At 50.8% G+C, this 17888-nt stretch overlaps 1 protein-coding gene across 3 annotated transcripts; it reads left to right on the top strand.

The window, feature by feature from the left end:
• LOC114591096 (uncharacterized) lies at positions 1-10811 on the top strand. Of its 3 annotated transcripts, none has more exons than XM_077921745.1 (4): positions 1-121; positions 2822-3642; positions 5743-5851; positions 8916-10811. In XM_077921745.1, exons 2-4 carry the CDS (start codon positions 2839-2841, stop codon positions 9929-9931), a joined length of 1929 nt encoding a protein of 642 aa, XP_077777871.1. In that variant the 5' UTR covers positions 1-121; positions 2822-2838; the 3' UTR covers positions 9932-10811. The 3 variants fall into 3 exon arrangements, with proteins under 3 accessions (XP_077777871.1, XP_077777877.1, XP_077777881.1); XM_077921751.1 differs by lacking the exon at positions 1-121 and adding an exon at positions 271-559; XM_077921755.1 differs by lacking the exon at positions 1-121 and having other exon boundaries at positions 271-3642; positions 8919-10811.
• The last annotated feature ends 7077 nt before the right edge of the window (positions 10812-17888 follow it).

The raw sequence follows: 17888 nt of genomic DNA, 5'->3' as shown, positions 1-17888 counted from the left end.
AACACGGGAGCAGGAAGCGAAGGCGATCCATAGAGAAGGGCTCGCTCTTCCTGGCTTCCTTCCTTCCTTCCTGCCCCGCCTCCTGCCTCCCACGTGGGGGAGGGGGTGCTGCCTTCCAAGGGTGAGCCTTAAGCTGGGGCTTCTTGCACTGAAGGACAAAAGGCAGACGGGCGGGCGAGGAGGAGGAGGAGGGGAAGCAAAGCCTTGAGATTGGGAAAATGGGAGCGGGGAGATGGGGGGGGGGTCCCATGGGTGGGGGGCGGAGGGATCCTGCAGTGGGGTGGGGGTTGAAAATGCATATATGCCTTTGCAGGTTAGGATTTGTGGGCTGTTTCTCTCACTAACCCTGCATCCATCTCTAGCTGCTCATTTTCCTCTCGCAGGTTCCCAAATCAGGTTTCTCTGTGTTGTTCTTCTTTTTTTAGCGCAGCAGGCAGATGTTCAGCAGGTGAAGCGCGGAGATGTTACTAGTTGATCCTCACCGAAAGGGGCGTAGCTCAGGGGTAGAGCATCTGTATTGCATGCAGGAGGTGCCAGGTTCAGTCCCCAGCATCTCCAGGTAGGGTTGTCCCTTGCCCCCAAACCCTCCAGAGCTGCTGCCAGTCCGTGTAGACAGCATTTAGCTTGATGGGCCAGTGGTCTGACTCCCTAGAAGGTACCTTCTCAAGGAAAGGGAGATTCCTGGGTCTTTTTGCCATTGTGCAGAAGAGGGGATTTTTTTTACAAGTTTGTTTAATTTTGTTTCTCGTTCCTTGGGGACAAGTTGCAAAGGAACAAAGGAAGCTGCCTTATGCCAAGTTGCTCCAGCTATCTTAGACTTGCCTACACTGACTGGCAGCAGCTCTCCCATGGTGCCATTTCTAGTCTTGCTCAAGGCAGATCCACTGAAGTGAACAGACATGACTAATCTAGGTTCATTCATTTGAGTGGATCTATTATGAGTAGAGCATAGTTTGATGCATTCCAGGGTCTCAAGCAGGGGACACCCTCTCCCAGCCCTACCTGGGACCTTCTGCATGCAGAACAGCTGTCCTGCCTCTGAGCTGTCCTGCCTCTGAGCTGTTTACTCCTTTCCCCTTTTAGTTGGATTAGTTTGTTTTGAGGGTTCAATCGCTGTTGGCTGTTATGTTTTGCTTTTTTATATATTTGATGGCTGCGGTTAACCTTGAGGAAAAGAGGAAGCTGCCCTTTTTCTGAATCAGGCCATTGGTCCTTGCAGCTCCCATTTCAATCAGTGTTTTAAGTTGCTTTGGGTTGCCCTGGGCAAGATAAAGCGACTGACAAATTTAATAAATCAATAAAAAGAAATAGCTTGGTATTGACTGCAGTGAGCAGGGAAACAGGAGGCATCATAAGATAACATTTAATGCCGGTGCTGCACACTCAGTCGGAGTGTGCCGGAGACCCATAGGCCACATGCCAAGCACTGCCCTTCCACAAGCTGTGCTGGTTCCGGTCTGCCCCTTCTGCATAACTGCAACAGGGAACCCACAGTCACTTTTACATCTGATTGCCCAGTGATCTGGATGGGGAGCTGCACCTGTTGAACCCACCCTGTGTGAGGCTGTTAATAGCACAGGAGCGTTGCCAGGGAATAGAAATGCTGGTAGCTTCCTTGCGGTTCCCATGTACCACAACTTAAGAGACCGCCTTATCCCTTCTGTACCCAGCACATTGCTGCCGTCTGGAGGAAAAATTACTGCAAGTTCCAAAGATCTCAGAAGCCCACTGTACATAAGCTCAGAGCAGGGCCTGTAGTGTGGCTGCCCCTGTTCTGTGGAATAGCATCCCTGTCAATCTGCACTTTGGGGAACCGTGGAAGAGATTTTTATTCCAACAGGTTTTCCCAGCTGGATAATGGAGTGTTTACCACAAGTGTCTTCTTTGCTAGGGATTTTAGTCTTGTTATAAACCTATTTGTTACCTTCGTCTGTTTTTAACTGGTTTTAATTGCCTTATACTGTGGTACCTCGGGTTAAGAACTTAATTCGTTCTGGAGGTCTGTTCTTAACCTGAAAGTGTTCTTAACCTGAAGCACCACTTTAGCTAATGGGGCCTCCCACGCTGCCACCACATGATTTCTGTTTTCATCCTGAAGCAAAGTTCTTAACCCGAGGTACTATTTCTGGGTTAGCGGAGTCTAACCTGAAGCGTATGTAACCCGAGGTACCACTGTATGTAAATCACCATGAGAGAGGGTGGTTCAGAAGGCGATGAATAAATCAGTGACAATAATAATTGTTAGCGACTCAAAGCTCTTCCTTAAATTAAATCTATTTTTCAAGGTGGACAGGGTTTTAGATTGCCAGTAGCCATGATAATCTAACAGGAAAGTCTCTGTGTCTGAAATTGCATTCATTGCAGGGGGTTGGACTCGATGACTCTGGGCCCTCTCCAACTCTGTAGTTTTATTATTTATAGATGCTGGAGAAGGAGGAACAGTTAGAGATTCTGCCTTGTATGCAGAAGGTTCCAGGTTAAATCCCTGGCATGTCCAAATACGGCTGGGAAGGCCTCACCTGAGACGCAGGAGAGCTGCTGCCATAGCACAAATGTATATAAAGCAGCTTCCTATGTCCAGCTCCATTAGGCTTTTTATTGTTCTTTTTTAATAACTACCATGGAATTGTTGAGTTAAAGGGACCCCCAAAGGTCATCTAGCCAAATCCCCAGCAATACAGAAACCACAGCTAAAGGATCCCTGACAAATGGCCCTCCAACCTCTGCTTTAAAGAGAGCCTGCCACGGTAGGAAACCGAGAACTGGGCTCAGCTAGGCCTGATCTGGAGAGGTGATTTTGTTGCCTTCTTAACATTTCTAGGCCAAGAGAGGGAGAAGATGGCCGCCGTGGGAAGTGGCGCCGCCATGTCCTTAGCCCTTCCCTACCAGCCAGTGCTTGAGCAAGGGCCTCGGCCTGGAGAGAGAACGGGCGAGGAGGAAGACGACGCAGCAGGCCCCAAACCCGACAAAGATGTCAACAAAAGAGCCAGGAAAACCGTTCCGGCCAGCATGGCGGCGGAGCTCCTGCGATGGCCGGCGTCACAACAAGTGAAGCAGGAGCCGGGCGACGGGATCCCGCAGGGCTGGGACGGTCCCTGGCAGGAGTTCCTGAAGGCGGTTCAGTCCCCGCACCCGGGCTGGGGCAACACGCAGCTGCCCGCGGCATGGGAGGAGAGCAGCAAGGCCTTTGAGGGAGCCGCCGACGCCTGGATGTGGCCCCGAGGGGACTGGGCGGCCCGGCCCTTCTCGGTAGAGCCGCAGGCAGCCCCCCAACACCCTCCGGAAGGCAGAGAGAGGGGCGACGGCGCCAGCGGGAAGTTAAAGGCCGAGAGCTCGAGGCCGGGCCTGGTCAGCGCCGAGTCCCAGCGCCGGCGCTTCCGACAGTTCGGCTACCGGGAGGCCGAGGGGCCCCGCGAGGTCTGCGTCCGGCTGCGGGAACTGTGTCGCCAGTGGCTGGAGCCCGAGCGGCACACCAAGGAGCAGATCCTGGAGCTGTTGATCCTGGAGCAGTTCCTGACCATCCTGCCGCCGGAGATCCAGAGCTGGGTGAGGGAATGGGGGCCGGAGACCTGCGCCCAGGCGGTGGCCCTGGCCGAGGGCTTCCTGAGGAGGCCCCGGGAGCCCAAGAGGTGGGAGCAGCAGGTGAGGTAGCTCTCCGCCCCTCAGGACTTTGGAGGGTGGCAGAAGCAGGGCCCTTAACCGCAGCGGGGAGAGAGCATAGCCAATGTGTCTCATAGTAGCCATTGACAGCCGTCTCCTCTCTCATTCTGCGGAATCCTATTTTAAGTCTGTCTACATCCTAACACATACCGTAGATTCCAGCGTATTTGTTGTTTAATCGTTTAGTTGTGTCTGACTCTTCGTGACCCCATGGACTAGAGCACGCCAGGCACTCCTGTCTTCCACGGCCTCCTTCGAGAACACTGTCCAGCCATCTCGTCCTCTGTCGTCCCCTTCTCCTTGTGCCCTCCATCTTTCCCAACATCAGGGTCTTTTCCAGGGAGTCTTCTTTTCTCATGAGGTGGCCAAAGTATTGGAGCCTCAGCTTCAGGACCTGTCCTTCCAGTGAGCCCTCAGGGCTGATTTCCTTCAGAATGGAGAGGTTTGATCTTCTTGCAGTCCATGGGACTCTCAAGAGTCTCCTCCAGCACCAGAATTCAAAAGCATCAGCCTTCTTTATGGTCCATCTCTCACTTCCATACATCACTACTGGGAAAACCATAGCTTTAACTATACGGACCTTTTCCAGTATAAAAGACGACTTTTTAACCCTGGAAAATCCTCCGAAAAGTCGGGGGTCGTCTTATACGCCGGGTATGGGTTCGCTGGGCAGCGGCAGTGGACAGCTTCCTCCCGGCGCGGAGCCCGCCATCCACTGTTGCTGCCCAGCGAAGCTGCCACGTATAAGACTGGGCATATAAATCGACCCCCCAAATTGGCAGCTGCCAATTTAGGGGGTCGTCTTATACGCCCAGTCGCCCAATACGCCGGAATCTATGGTACATAGCGCTGAAAGGTAAGTCAGGTCACATGCAGTCTATATGAGATGCTAACATAACATTTAGTGAATTTTCAGATGTTGACTATCCTTTTGAAGCAGAAAGCAGCACGTCTGTAGAAAGGAGCGACTGAAGGTTTGGGTTGCTGCTCTCTGCATCTGTCAGTTTTTCAGTGTTGTCGTCCCAATTAATGTGGAATCTTGTGACCCTGGCGTTAGATGCCAAAATATTCCTCTGGAGCTTAGAAAAATCTGGTTTTACCAGAGGATTTTTTCTCAGTTCTGTTTCAGTGTATTCATTGCTCACATAATAAAGATAAAGGTACCCCTGCCCGTACGGGCCAGTCTTGACAGACTCTAGGGTTGTGCGCCCATCTCACTCAAGAGGCCGGGAGCCAGCGCTGTCCGCAGACACTTCCGGGTCACGTGGCCAGCGTGACAAGCTGCATCTGGCGAGCCAGAGCCGCACACGGAAACGCCGTTTACCTTCCCGCTAGTAAGCGGTCCCTATTTATCTACTTGCACCCGGAGGTGCTTTCAAACTGCTAGGTTGGCAGGCGCTGGGACCGAACAACAGGAGCGCACTCCGCCGCGGGGATTCGAACCGCCGACCTTTCGATCGGCAAGCCCTAGGCGCTGAGGCTTCTACCCACAGCGCCACCTGCGTCCCTGTTCACATAATAGCCAACTCTAATAAATTCTTGGCCTCTTTAGGTGCAGGTGATTAACACAACTGTGACTCCTACAGCATCCGCATCAGGAATTAGTCCTGGATTAGGAGCATCTGCCTGAAATACAGACATGTGTCTTCCTGCAGGAACATGGCCCAACAGAGGTCAAGAATTTATTAGAGTTGCAGCAACCCAAACCTTCAGTCGCTCCTTTCTACAGATGTACTGCCTTCTGCTTCAAAAGGATGGTCAATATCAGAAAATTCACTAAATGTTATGTTAAAATCTCATATGGACTGCATGTGACCTGACTTACCTTTCAGTGCTATGTATGTGTTAGGATGTAGACACACACACACCATCACCAGAAATGATTTCCCGGGAATTACACATTCAACATGTGAAGAATTTGTTTTAGACTCCTATTTTAATGCCGGCCAAGTTGGTGGCCGCTCCTCCTCCTTGTGGCAGGGAGTTCCGCAGTTTAACTCTGCTCTCTTGTGTGAAGAAACCTTTCCTTTAGTCTGCCTTGCGTCTCCCGCAAACCTTCTATGTTCTCCCTTGTGGTTCTAGATCTCAAAGCCTTTTCAGGAAATGCCCAAGGCGGAGCAGGCTCCCTCAGATGCGGGACTGTGGCAGCTGTACAGGGAAGCAAAGCAGGACAGCGATGGCAGCTCAATGGGTAAGTATTCCTCATCCCTGTGCAGGGGGTGTGGCCTCGGGAAGGTTCCGAGGGCCAGTTAAAGGTGTGCAGAGGGCCACATTTCCCACCCCTGCCCTTTTGGTGAGTTATGAAGCCTTCTTTTAAAAAAATAAAATGCCTTGCTTTTAATTTGCAATGGTATTTCTCATTTACTGATCACATTCAAACTGTTTTATTATATTCTCTTGTTTTTGTGGTATTTTACTCTTCTTGGGAACCCCTGCAGGGTGTTAGTTTTTCATTGCCTGAGGTTAAAAAACCCCACAGCATATCAGAGCTATCATAAATAAATATAACAGGGTACTCTGACCAAACACGGCCTAGACCTTTGCCCAGTTTCCTCCTCCTCCTCCTCCTCCTCCTCCTTCTTCTTCAATTTATATACCGCCCTGCATCTGAAGATCACAGGGTGGCTGACTTCCGAAAGCATAGGGTGGGTGATATGAATGGGGAAGCAACTTGCAACCAGAACCCTCTCCATATTTTGCCAGGTTGTTGTTGTTTAGTCGTTTAGTCGTGTCCGACTCTTTGTGACCCCATGGACCAGAGCACGCCAGGCCCTCCTGTCTTCCACTGCCTCCCGCAGTTTGGTCAGACTCATGTTTGTAGCTTCGAGAACACTGTCCAACCATCTCGTCCTCTGTCGTCCCCTTCTCCTTGTGCCCTCCATCTTTCCCAACATCAGGGTCTTTTCCAGGGAGTCTTTTCTTCTCAGGAAGTGGCCAAAGTATTGGAGCCTCAGCTTCAGCTTCAGGATCTGTCCTTCCAGTGAGCCCTCAGGGCTGATTTCCTTCAGAATGGAGAGGTTTGATCTTCTTGCAGTCCATGGGACTCTCAAGAGTCTCCTCCAGCACCATGACTCTTAAAGACAGTATGTGTCAGTGAATGCCAGTTTCTGGTCATCACGAAGGAGAGCAGCTATTGCAGTCTTACCTTAAGATTATAAAACGACAGTGGCCCATCTAGTGCAGCGTAATCTCACCACCAGATGACCCAATGGGAAACGCACGTGTGGGACCCATGCACAAGAGCCCTCTCTCATGATGTTTAGAAGCGTTACTGCCTCCAACCATTACTGCCTCCATGAATTTCTCTTAAATAATAATAATAATAATAATAATAATAAATTTGTTATTTATACCCCAGCCACTCAGGGCGGCTCTGAACAGAATATAAAAACACAATAAAACATCAAACATTAAAAACTTCCCTAAACAGGGCTGTCTTCAGATGTCTTCTAAAAGTCAGATAGTTGTTTATTTCCTTGACATCTGATGGGAGGGCGTTCCACAGGGCGGGCGCCACTACCGAGAAGGCCCTCTGCTTGGTTCCCTGTAACCCAGGGGTCTGCAACCTTTAAGACAAAAAGAGCCACTTGGACCCGTTTCCGAAGGAAAAAAAAAACTGGGAGCCGCAAAACTTGTCATTATAAAAATAACTTTTTTGTCACTTTTTTATTATTTCTTTGTTTGACCCCTCAGAATTACTCCTCATAGAAATAAACGTTAAATTAACAAGTTACCTTTTTGTGTGTGTGCGTTCTTCACTCCCCTTGAAAACAGTGACCAGCGTACATGCCCCCTTTCAATGCAGTGACCAGCGTACATGCCCCTTACAATGTAGCAGGCGGGCGGGAAGGTGACGTCGGAACGGTGCATGACTAACGCACGCACCGCCCCCATGCGACGTCACAGCCAGTACAGCGCCCGCCACAGTGGGGAGTGTCAGGGCGCACAATGCGCCTCCTCCCCTCGCTAGCATCCGCCCCGGAGCCGCGGCAAAGGTGTAAAAGAGCCACATGCGGCTCCGGAGCCGCGGGTTGCAGACCCCTGCTGTAACCCTACTTCTTGCAGGGAGGGAACCGCCAGAAGGCCCTCAGAGTTGGACCTCAGTATCCGGCCTTAACAATGGGGGTGGAGAGAAATAAAATACATTTTATTTCTACTATATATTTTGGAAGGTTGTTTATCCTCCACTGAACTGGACACATTTGGATATCACAGCCAAATTCTGCACAAAATTCTGAAAATTTTTGAAAAAGAGCAGGGTGTTGTGTATGGATACCACTGGACGCCATTTTGAATCAAGATGGCAGGCTGAACCTTTCAAAAATGAAGACGCTCCTTCAGGTATACTGGGCCAAGGCCGTTTAAGGCTTTAAAAGTGAGCACCAACATTTTGAATTGTGCTCAGAAATGTAGTGGGAGCCAATGTAGGTCTTTCAAGGACTGGTGGTACAGTATATGGTCTTGGTGGCCACTCCCAGTCACCAGTCTAGCTGCCGCATTCTGGGTTAGTTGCAGTTTCCGGGTCACCTTCAAAGGTAGCCCCACATAGAGCACATTGCAGTAGTCCAAGCAGGAGATAACCAGAGCATGCACCACTCTGGCAAGACAGTCTGCGGGCAGGTAGGGTCTCAGCCTGCGTACCAGATGGAGCTGGTAGACAGCTGCCCTGGACACAGAACTGACCTGTGACTCCATGGACAGCTGTGAGTCCAAAATCACTCCCAGGCTGCGCACCTGGTCCTTCAGGGCACAGTTACCCCGTTCAGGACCAGGCTTCTTCTAAAATCATCTGAGTTGGTGGTCACCACTTCCTCCTGTGAGACCAAGTTCCAAAGATGAACTGTGTGCCACGTGGAGAAGTTATTTTATCTGTCCTGCATCTGTGAACATTTATGCTGGATGAGATGGGTCCTTGGCTTGGCCCAGCAGCCCAGTCTCTCCTTACGTTGTACAGTGGTGCCTTGAGTTACAGATGCTTCAGGTTACAGACTCCACTAACCCAGAAATAGTACCTCAGGTTAAGAACTTTGCTTCGGGATGAGAACAGAAATCGTGCTCCAGCGGTGTGGTGGCAGTGGAAGGCCCCTTTAGCTAAAGTGCTACCTCAGGTTAAGAACAGTTTCAGGTTAAGAACGGATTTCCGGAACGAATTAAGTTCTTAACCTGAGGTACCACTATAAAGAAATCGGTTCATCATTCAGTTCTCTTATTTGCAAGGAATGACCAATGTGTCTCTCCCTTCTCTTAATTCCCAGCAGGCGATGGGTGGGCAAGCGAGAATGAAGAAGAGAAACCTCGGATGAGATGTTCCGAGAAAACTGGGCCTTCCGGGTCGTACGGAGAGAACCCTTTCCTATGTCCTGAGCAGTTGGGCTCCTTTGAAAACCAACACAAATCAGAGAATCCACACGACGTCCCCTTGGGAGACGGGGAGTGCAAACCGGTGGCCTGTCCGGGAGTCGTCCCGAAACTCGGCGACCTGGCGGCTCAAGAGAGGACCCACAAGGACCGGAGGAGGAAAGTGTGCACCGAGTGCGGGAAAGGGTTTGGCCGGAGCTCTGACCTTCTTAAACACCGGAGAACCCACACAGGGGAAAAACCCTTCCAGTGCCTCCACTGCGGGAGAAGCTTCAGCGACCGCTCCAACCTCATCGCACACCGGAGAATCCACTCAGAGAAGAAGCTGTACCAGTGCTTGGACTGCGGCAAGAGCTTCTGCCAGAACTCGTACCTGGTCCGCCACCGGAGGACCCACACGGGCGAGAAGCCCTACAAGTGCTCGTACTGCGGCAAAGGGTTCAGCGACAGCTCAAACCTGGTGGTGCACAAGAGGACCCACATGGCCAGCGACAAGCCCTACCGCTGTCCGGATTGTGGGCGGAAGTTCAGCGAGCCCTCGCTCCTAGGCCGCCACCAGCGGATGCACGCCAAGGAGAGGCCCTACAACTGCTCGGACTGCGGGAAGACGTTCCGCCACCGCTCAGATCTGGTCCGCCACCGCAGGACCCACACGGGGGAGAAGCCCTTCAAGTGCCTGGACTGCGGCAAGGGCTTCAGCCAGAGGTCTCACTGCAGCACCCACGAGAGGCGGCACACGAGGCAGAAACTGTACCCGCAGCACTTGGAGGGCGGGAAAGGCTTCGGCCCGGCCGAAATCGGACTTCCCGCGAAGGAGGAAGCGGCGGAAGCGGCTCAAAGGATCGCTACGCAGAAGGACGTGAGGTTGGGGCATATGTGTGTCCTTCTCCACACCGAGTGGGGCTACTTATAGCGCGAGGTAATTTGACACGATGGGACTTTCCGGTTTTTGTTTTGTAAATGGCAAAGTGCATTACTTCAAAATGTGGCGAGCCAGTCCTGCTGTGTTTGAAGGCCTTCTCCTCTGCTCCTTCTGCCGAGTAGGCCCTGGACCTCTGCTCTCAAGCTCTGCCCTGACAGCACCCCTGGCTTACAGTCCGCCTTGTTTGTAAAAGCCCGTTCGCTTGGTCCCGATTCTTAACGCGCCCCGAGCGACTAGCATGGACGTTTTACGAAAACAGCTTTTCGCTGCCATTTTCCACACGTGACTAACTTAGCCCGTCTCCCGAGTATACTTATTACTTTGTGTTTGTGGACTACTAACTTTTGCCCAATGTATGTGCCGAAATTGGGATCTGACAAAGAATTCCGCCTCCTGTTGATGAGTTTGGCTTTTTTAAAAAAATCAAAACAAGTTTCTAGTCCTCATCTGTGCCAAGATAGGTTTGAAAGTTGATATGCGTACACATGATATTTGGAGGTGTCTCGGAAGCCAAAAGAGGGGGTTGAGTGAGTGGGGCTTGAGTGGGATCCACAGCACTGGCTCTCTTTCCCCCCCTTCTCCCCATGTCCAAAACAGACTAAAGAGCCACTGGAATTCTGGGAAAGTGCCCTGGGCACCAATCAGCTTCCGTGTAAGGGGTTACTCCAGTTCATGTTGCTTGTGCTGAACTTCTTATGGTCTGAGCAAGGAATCTTTCATGGGGGTGGGGAGATGTGCCCTTTGGAAATGGGACTTTACGGAAAGGCAGTGGATTTTTTACAAGGTGGGGTAGGTAGAATGCCTTCCTGTGACCAACCGCCCATCCTGTCTTGGTGGCGGTGGCTGCAAAATAAATCCTGAACGAAGTAAACATTCACGTGAGGGTTGGCTTTATTCGCCGCAAGGAGAAATAAGAGAGTTGCTTCTAAGCATTGTCCTGATGTTATGGAATGTTCGCCAACAGTCCCCTTGCGGAGGGGGAAGGTTCGCTTATTATTATTAGAATTTATATACCGCCCTATACCTGGGGGTCTCAGGGCGGTTCACAGAATAAAATCAAGAAATAAAACCACAGAATACATAATAAAAATAAAAACAACCACCCAGTAGCCCCCCACCCACCACAAAAAAACACACTTTAAAAGGGCATAGGATGTAAATCAGATCAACCAAAGGCCTGGTTAAAAAGGAACGTTTTTGCCTGGCACCTAAAGGTGTACAATGAAGGCGCCAGGCGAACTTCCCTGGGGAGAGCATTCCACAGATGGGGAGCCACTGCAGAGAAGGCCCCGTTCTCATGTTGCAACCCTCCAAACCTCTCGAGGAGGTGACACACGAAGGAGGGCCTCAGAAGATGATCTCAGGGTCTGGGTAGGTTCATATGGAAAGAGGTATTGCAGTCCTGAGCCGTTTAAGGCTTTATAGGTCAAAACCAGCACTTTGAATTGGGCCCAGAAACTAATCAGTTGCCAATGCAGTCAGACCAGGATTGATGGAATATGCTCAAAGCGTCTTGCTCTGGTGAGCAACCTGGCCGCTGAATTCTGCACTAGCTGAAGTTTCTGAACTGTCTCCAGAGGCAGCCCTATGTATAACGCATTGCAGTAATCTAACCTTGAAGTTACCAGAGCATGGACAACGGTAGTTAGGCTATCCTTGTCCAAATAGGGGCGTAGCTGGGCCACCAGCCGAAGCTGATGGAAGGCGCTCTGAGCCACTGTGGCCACCAGGCCTCCCTGTCTGGCCAAGCCATGCTCGCCTGCTCCCTGTATGTTATGTGTGACGCCAAGTGTGGAGACGGTTAAGACGTGGCCCTTGCATAAAGCAGCAGAGAGTTGAGGCTTTAGTAGTAGTAGTAGTAGTAGTAGTAATAATAATAATAATAATAATAATAATTTATTTATACCCCGCCCATCTCTGGGCTGCTTCCAACAAAACACTAAAATACAATAACCTATTAAACATTAAAAGCTTCCCTAAAGAGGGCTGCCTTCAGATGTCTTCTAAAAGTTTGGTAGTTATTTTTCTCTTTGACATCTGATCGGAGGGCGTTCCACAGGGTGGGTGCCACTACCAAGAAGGCCCTCTGCCTGGTTTCCTGTAACTTGGCTTCTCGTAGCGAGGTAACTGCTAGAAGGCCCTCAGCGCTGGACCTCAGTGTCTGGGCAGAACGATGGAGGTGGAGACGCTCCTTCAGGTATGCTGGACCGAGGCCGTTTAGGGCTTTAAAGGTCAGCACCAACACTTTGAATTGTGCTCGGAAACATACTGGGAGCCAATGTAGGTCTTTCAAGACCTGTGTTATGTGGTCTCGGCAGCTGCTTCCAGTCACCAGTCTAACTGCCACATTCTAGATTAGTTGTAGTTTCCGGGTCACCTTCAAAGGTAGCCCCACATAGAGCGCATAGTACATTGTGCTGTGCAAAAATGGGTCACCTGGTGTCAAGGTGCTATGAGAGGATTGGCCTATCCACCTGTCTACATGGCCTGTGGGGGAAAAGAGAAGGATCTGGCCCATTGACTGCCTCCGGCCCCCCGCTCCTGCGAAACCCACTTGGCTGGAAGCTGCACTGAACACAACAGGATTTGCACACCCACAGCCACACCAGCCCTCATGTTGCCTTCCCAAAGCTGGTTATTTGAAGGGCCAGGGTCCTAGAAACCTCCCACCTTCTTCCCGAAGCTGGGGAAGGACTAACTAGGTTTTGGGAAGGAGGTGGGAGGCCTCTAGGACTCCCTGAATCATTCCGGCTGCCCTTTTTGCCATTTCCCCCAGCTCCGCAATATCCCCTGTCAGAATGGGGAAAATTGCACTCACTGGGGGGGCAGGTTTCCTGCTGGGGCATCCATCCGGTGTGACATTTATTCCCCACTCTTCTTCGCCAGCAGATCCCAGGGGAGATTACAATTTTAAATTCCGTATTATAGTTAAAACATATCACCACTGCAGGAATAGGGTGGGCCCTCACACTTGGTTTGGGTCGATACCTGCTTTTCAGCATCGCGATATACCGATCTATCACAATGTCTGGAACTATGTAGCAGCGAATAGTAGCACTGAGCTATATCCATAGCTGTCAACCTTCCCCTTTTTTGCGGGAAATTCCCTTATTCCAGTGCCGTTTCCTGCTGCTTCCTGCTGCTATCCTGGATTGTTAGATATCCCATAGACTGTCCCCGGGACAGGTGAGGCTGCTGATCCCTTATTTTCAAATCTGAAAGTTGACAGCTATGGTTATATCTGGCTTTCAACTTTGTGATATATCACTAGCTAAACATCATGATATTCCGATATATCACAATGTCTGGAATAAGGATGAAGCTATGGGGAAGCAGTGGCTGGCTTCACAGTTTTCCCACATTGTAATTTTTGCAGAGCACGCCATGGTTTGCAATATATTGCCAGGTAAAAAACTATGAAACCAATATCACGATATGGACTCCAACCCGGTTTTGGAGGTTATATCGCCCAGCCCTAACATATATCTCGATTCAAAATATATTGCCAGGTCAAAATCTATTAAACTGATATCACGATATGGACTCCAAACTGGTTTTTGACGGTATATCACCCAGCCCACACACCCCTAAGTGTCACAGTCCAGGAAAAAAGAGTATATTCATTCACCAAAAGCTGCAATGAAGGTGCCAAGCACACTTCTGCTAGGAGGGAATTCCACAACTTGGGGGCTGCCACAAAAATGCCCTCTGCTGGGCTGCCACCATCCCTGAACTTTTGACAGAGGCAAAACTACCTCAAGGTCCTCTCTGCTGATCTTAAAACCCGATAAGGTTTCGGGAAGGAGGCACTCTCTCAGATATTGGGGGCCTACGGCATTTAGGGCTTTAAAGTGACCGTCTTGAATTGGGCCCAGGAATGAACAGGCAATCGGTACTTGTGTTCTTCCAGCGGCAAAGGCATAGGGTCCCTTTGCCAGCAGTCAGCAGTATAGTCCCAGATTCACAGAGCTGCAGTTGGAAGGGACATCTAGTCCAACCCTCTGCAAAGCGGGAAGCGAGAGTCATTCGCCTGCTGTGCAAAGAAGCACAATGTGCTACTGGAGGAGGACCAAACATGGCGTCCTCTTTGGACCGTCTCCTCGCTCACCTGGGTGAAATTCCAAGTTGCTTAAGGTGACCAGGCGAGGACCCATAAAACCGAGGCAGGGGTCCGCATTTACCGTATTTTTCGCCCTATAGGACGCACTTTTCCCCCTCCAAAAATGAAGGGGAAATGTGTGTGTGTCCTATGGGGCGAATGCAGGCTTTCGCTGAAGCCTGGAGAGCGAGAGGGGTCGGTGCGCATCGACGCCTCTCACTCTCCAGGCTTCAGGAAGCTATCCGCAAGCCTTGCAAGCCCGGTGGGAGGTCCCGCCGGCTTGCAAAGCTTGCGGGCAGCAGCCTGCAGCCCACAAGCTCGGGGGATAGTGGGGAGGCGGAGTGCCGCCTCCCCGCTATTCCCCGACCTGATCTGAAGGCTGGCGGGGGGGGGGGGAAGCAAGCTTGCTTCTCCCCATCGCCAGCCCCATAAGCTCAGGGGATAGCGGGGAGGCGGAGCGCCATCACCCCGCTATTCCCTGACCTGATCTGAACGCTGGTGTGGGGGGGAGAAGCAAGCTTGCTTCTCCCCATCGCCAGCCCCATAAGCTCGGGGGATAGCGGGGAGGCGGAGCGCCGTCACCCCGCTATTCCCCGACCTGATCTGGAGGCTGGCGGGGGGGAGAAGCAAGCTTGCTTCTCCCCATCGCCAGCCCCATAAGCTCGGGGGATAGCAGGGAGGCAGAGCGCCGTCACCCCGCTATTCCCCGACCTGATCTGGAGGCTGGCGGGGGGGGGGGGGAGAAGCAAGCTTGCTTCTCCCCATCGCCAGCCCCATAAACTCGGGGGACAGCGGGGCAAGCCGCTGCCCCACGGAGGCTAGAGAGGCTGTCCCTGAAGGCAGAAGAGGGAGACGGAGCGCTCCGTCTCCCTCTTCTAGCTTGGGGATGGCTGCGCAAACCTGGGGGGGAAATAAAAATTTTTTCCTTGATTTCCCCCCCAAATAGCTAGGTGCGTCCTATGGGCCGGTGCGTCCTATAGGGCGAAAAATACGGTAACTGAAACACCAGGCTAAAAGGAAATACATACATACATACATACATACATACATAGACATACATAGACATACATAGACATACATACATACATACATAGACATACATACATACATACATACATACATAGACATACAGACAGATGCCTTCATCCTTTTTCCTACAACCCAAATCTTACAACGGCTGCCCATTAACCCACAAAGGAATTGGCTGCACTGCAAAGTAGATTGCCTTCAATTATTTAATAGCACCATTGTCAATACTGACAGGCAAATGGAAAGTTACAGAACGCCAAGCAGAGACTTAATAATATGTAACTTGATTATTCAGTCTTGCTAGTGTGGGATGTAGAGGGGAAAACAAATATTTGCATGTGTATAGTTGTGTTTTTAGTGGGGGGGGGGGGGGAAGAATTTTGTAACGGTAACTTTCCAAAAAAGAACAAATAATGTACCCACAAATAATCTTGCTTGATTTCATACTGGCGTGGGGTGGGGAGAGAAAACGGGGCTCAGAGGATATGCCCCCAAAGGACACTCACCCTCTGACCACACGAGGCCCATCTCTGATTGCTTCAGGGTGGACTTCAAGCTTGACCCTCGACAAAACACCCTATGCACTATTCAGTTATTTAAAATACAGTGGTGCCCCGCAAGACGAATGCCTCGCAAGACGGAAAACCCGCTAGACGAAAGGGTTTTCCGTTTTGGAGGTGCTTCGCAAAACGAATTTCCTATGGGCTTGCTTCGCAAGACGAAAATGTCTTGCGAGTTCCTGCAGGGCTTTTTTCCTCTCCACCCCCCCCTTTTCCCAAGCCGCTAAGCCACTTATCAGCTGATCCGCTAAGCCGCTTATCAGCTGATCCGCTAAACCTGCTAAGCCACTAATAGCGCTGATCCGCTAATCCGCTAATGGGCTTGCTTTGCAAGACAAAAAAACCGCAAGACGAAGAGACTCAAGGAACGGACACCACTGTATTGCATTGATGAGATACCTCGTCCACTGCAGACCTAACCTGGGGCGGGGGCAACTAAACCAACTGCGTTCCCGACAGTAGGATGTGAGGGACTGCAGGTCTGATCTTTCTCCAAACCCTCCCCCCCCCCCCCGTTTGACCGGTAGGTAGGACTACCCACTTGTCAATCATTTGATACAATCATGGTTCCAGGTCAGTAGGCAGTTTCCACCCTCCTGTTGAAGTTGGAAGAATCAATTAAAACTGCAGGATTTAACCCTCCTTGTTAATTCTTGGAGTTCCCTGCAGGGAACTGGTGAGTGCAGCCTACCCAGCAACATCCAATCCCCCTTGATGGGGCAGGGGGGGTTAAATCCTGCTTTCGGCAGGGTCGATTTCCCCCCTCCCCTCCATTTGCCTTTGCCCAAGAAAGAAAATAGATGCTTGAAATGTGAACACTGTCAAAAAGTCTTGCCTTCTCCAAGAGCCTTAAGGATAGAGGTGGCCTTGCCGTGAGGAACATACTGAGTCGAGACCATTAGAAACACAGAACTGTTGGAAGGGGATCCCGAGGGTCATCTAGTCCAACCCCCTGCAATGCAGGAATGTTAACTAGGGGGGGAAATGGTTAAGTCCAGTCAAAGGTGACTGGTGTTGCGGCACTCCATCCGACCTCTGCTTAAAGAACCTCCAAGGAAGGAGAGTCCATCTAGCTCAGTGTTGTCAACACAGACTGGCAGCGACTCTCCAGGGTTTCGGGGAGAGAGTCTTTCCCGCCTTCTGCACTCAAAGCAGATGCTCTGTCACTGAGCTACGGCCCTTCCTTGAGGCAAGGGGGCTGATTTTGAGTGCCAATCGGGTGGTGTAATTTTGCCTTTAAAAAATAAAAAGCTTAAGGTAAAGGTAAAGGGACCCCTGACCGTTGGGTCCAGTCGTGGAAGACTCTGGGGTTGCGGCGCTCATCTTGCTTTACTGGCCGAGGGAGCCGGTGTACAGCTTCCAGGTCATGTGGCCAGCATGACTAAGCCGCTTCTGGCGAACCAGAGCAGTGCACGGAAATGCCGTTTACCTTCCCGCCGGAGCAGTACCTATTGATCTACTTGCACTTTGACATGCTTTCGAACTGCTAGGTTAGCAGGAGATGGGACCGATTGCGGGGATTCGAACCACCGACCTTCTGATCGGCAAGTCCTAGGCTCTGTGGTTTACCCACTATCTTAGCTTAGCATGGTTTTAATTCTTCTTCACTACCTGCGGAGTTAAGCCGTAAGAAGCTGCAGACTCTCTCTACTGTCCCACTGAAGAGCACAGAGTGTTCCATGCAGGCTTCCTAGAGTGGCTACTCTGTGATGATGTCATCTTGAGCAAGGTGCCGCCTCCTTAAAGAAAAAACGCTCTAGGAAGCCTTCAAAGAAAGCAAGTGCTCAGCCGAGCTGTCTGAGAATGGCTCTGCTACCATTTCTGGAAGTGGCCAACCAGTTACAGAATAGGGCTTATGGGTTGGGGGCTGGAGCACGACATCATTTTGTGTCTCCCTTGTGCATAATCAGGACAGATTCCTGACTGGCACTCTTCCCGGGCTTGATGTAACCGCCTCATCTTATTGACACCAGCCCACGATAGCTCAGTGTAAAGCAATCAAAAACACATTAACTAAGAAGTAAGTCCTTCTGGTTTCAAGGAGCCCAGCATCTAAGAAATTGCACCTTGTCTTGTGTCAGTGGTGGGATTTTGTCCCCGCTGCACTTCTGTGTTCCATTGTTGTTGTTTTTTTTGTTTAAATTTTTTATTAGGTAATTCAACAAAACATATTATCTTAAAACATATCATCCTTAATTTTTTCCCTCATTCCCCCCCCCTCCCCTCCCTCCCATAAACAACCCGCCCTCCCCGCCCCCCC

The sequence above is a fragment of the Podarcis muralis genome, chromosome 2 (genome assembly GCF_964188315.1).
Source record: "Podarcis muralis chromosome 2, rPodMur119.hap1.1, whole genome shotgun sequence".
NCBI classification, from domain to species: Eukaryota; Metazoa; Chordata; class Lepidosauria; order Squamata; family Lacertidae; genus Podarcis; species Podarcis muralis.
Note: the sequence above shows the minus strand (reverse complement) of the source record. Positions and strands in the feature narration are given on the sequence as shown.

Excerpts from the sequence above, each read along its gene's own strand:
- LOC114591096 (XM_077921745.1), top strand. The coding sequence starts at position 2,839 with ATGGCCGCCGTGGGAAGTGGCGCCGCCATGTCCTTAGCCCTTCCCTAC. Across the intron at positions 3,643-5,742 it reads CCAAGAGGTGGGAGCAGCAG|ATCTCAAAGCCTTTTCAGGA; the intron begins GTGAGGTAGCTC and ends TTGTGGTTCTAG. Across the intron at positions 5,852-8,915 it reads CAGCGATGGCAGCTCAATGG|CAGGCGATGGGTGGGCAAGC; the intron begins GTAAGTATTCCT and ends CTTAATTCCCAG.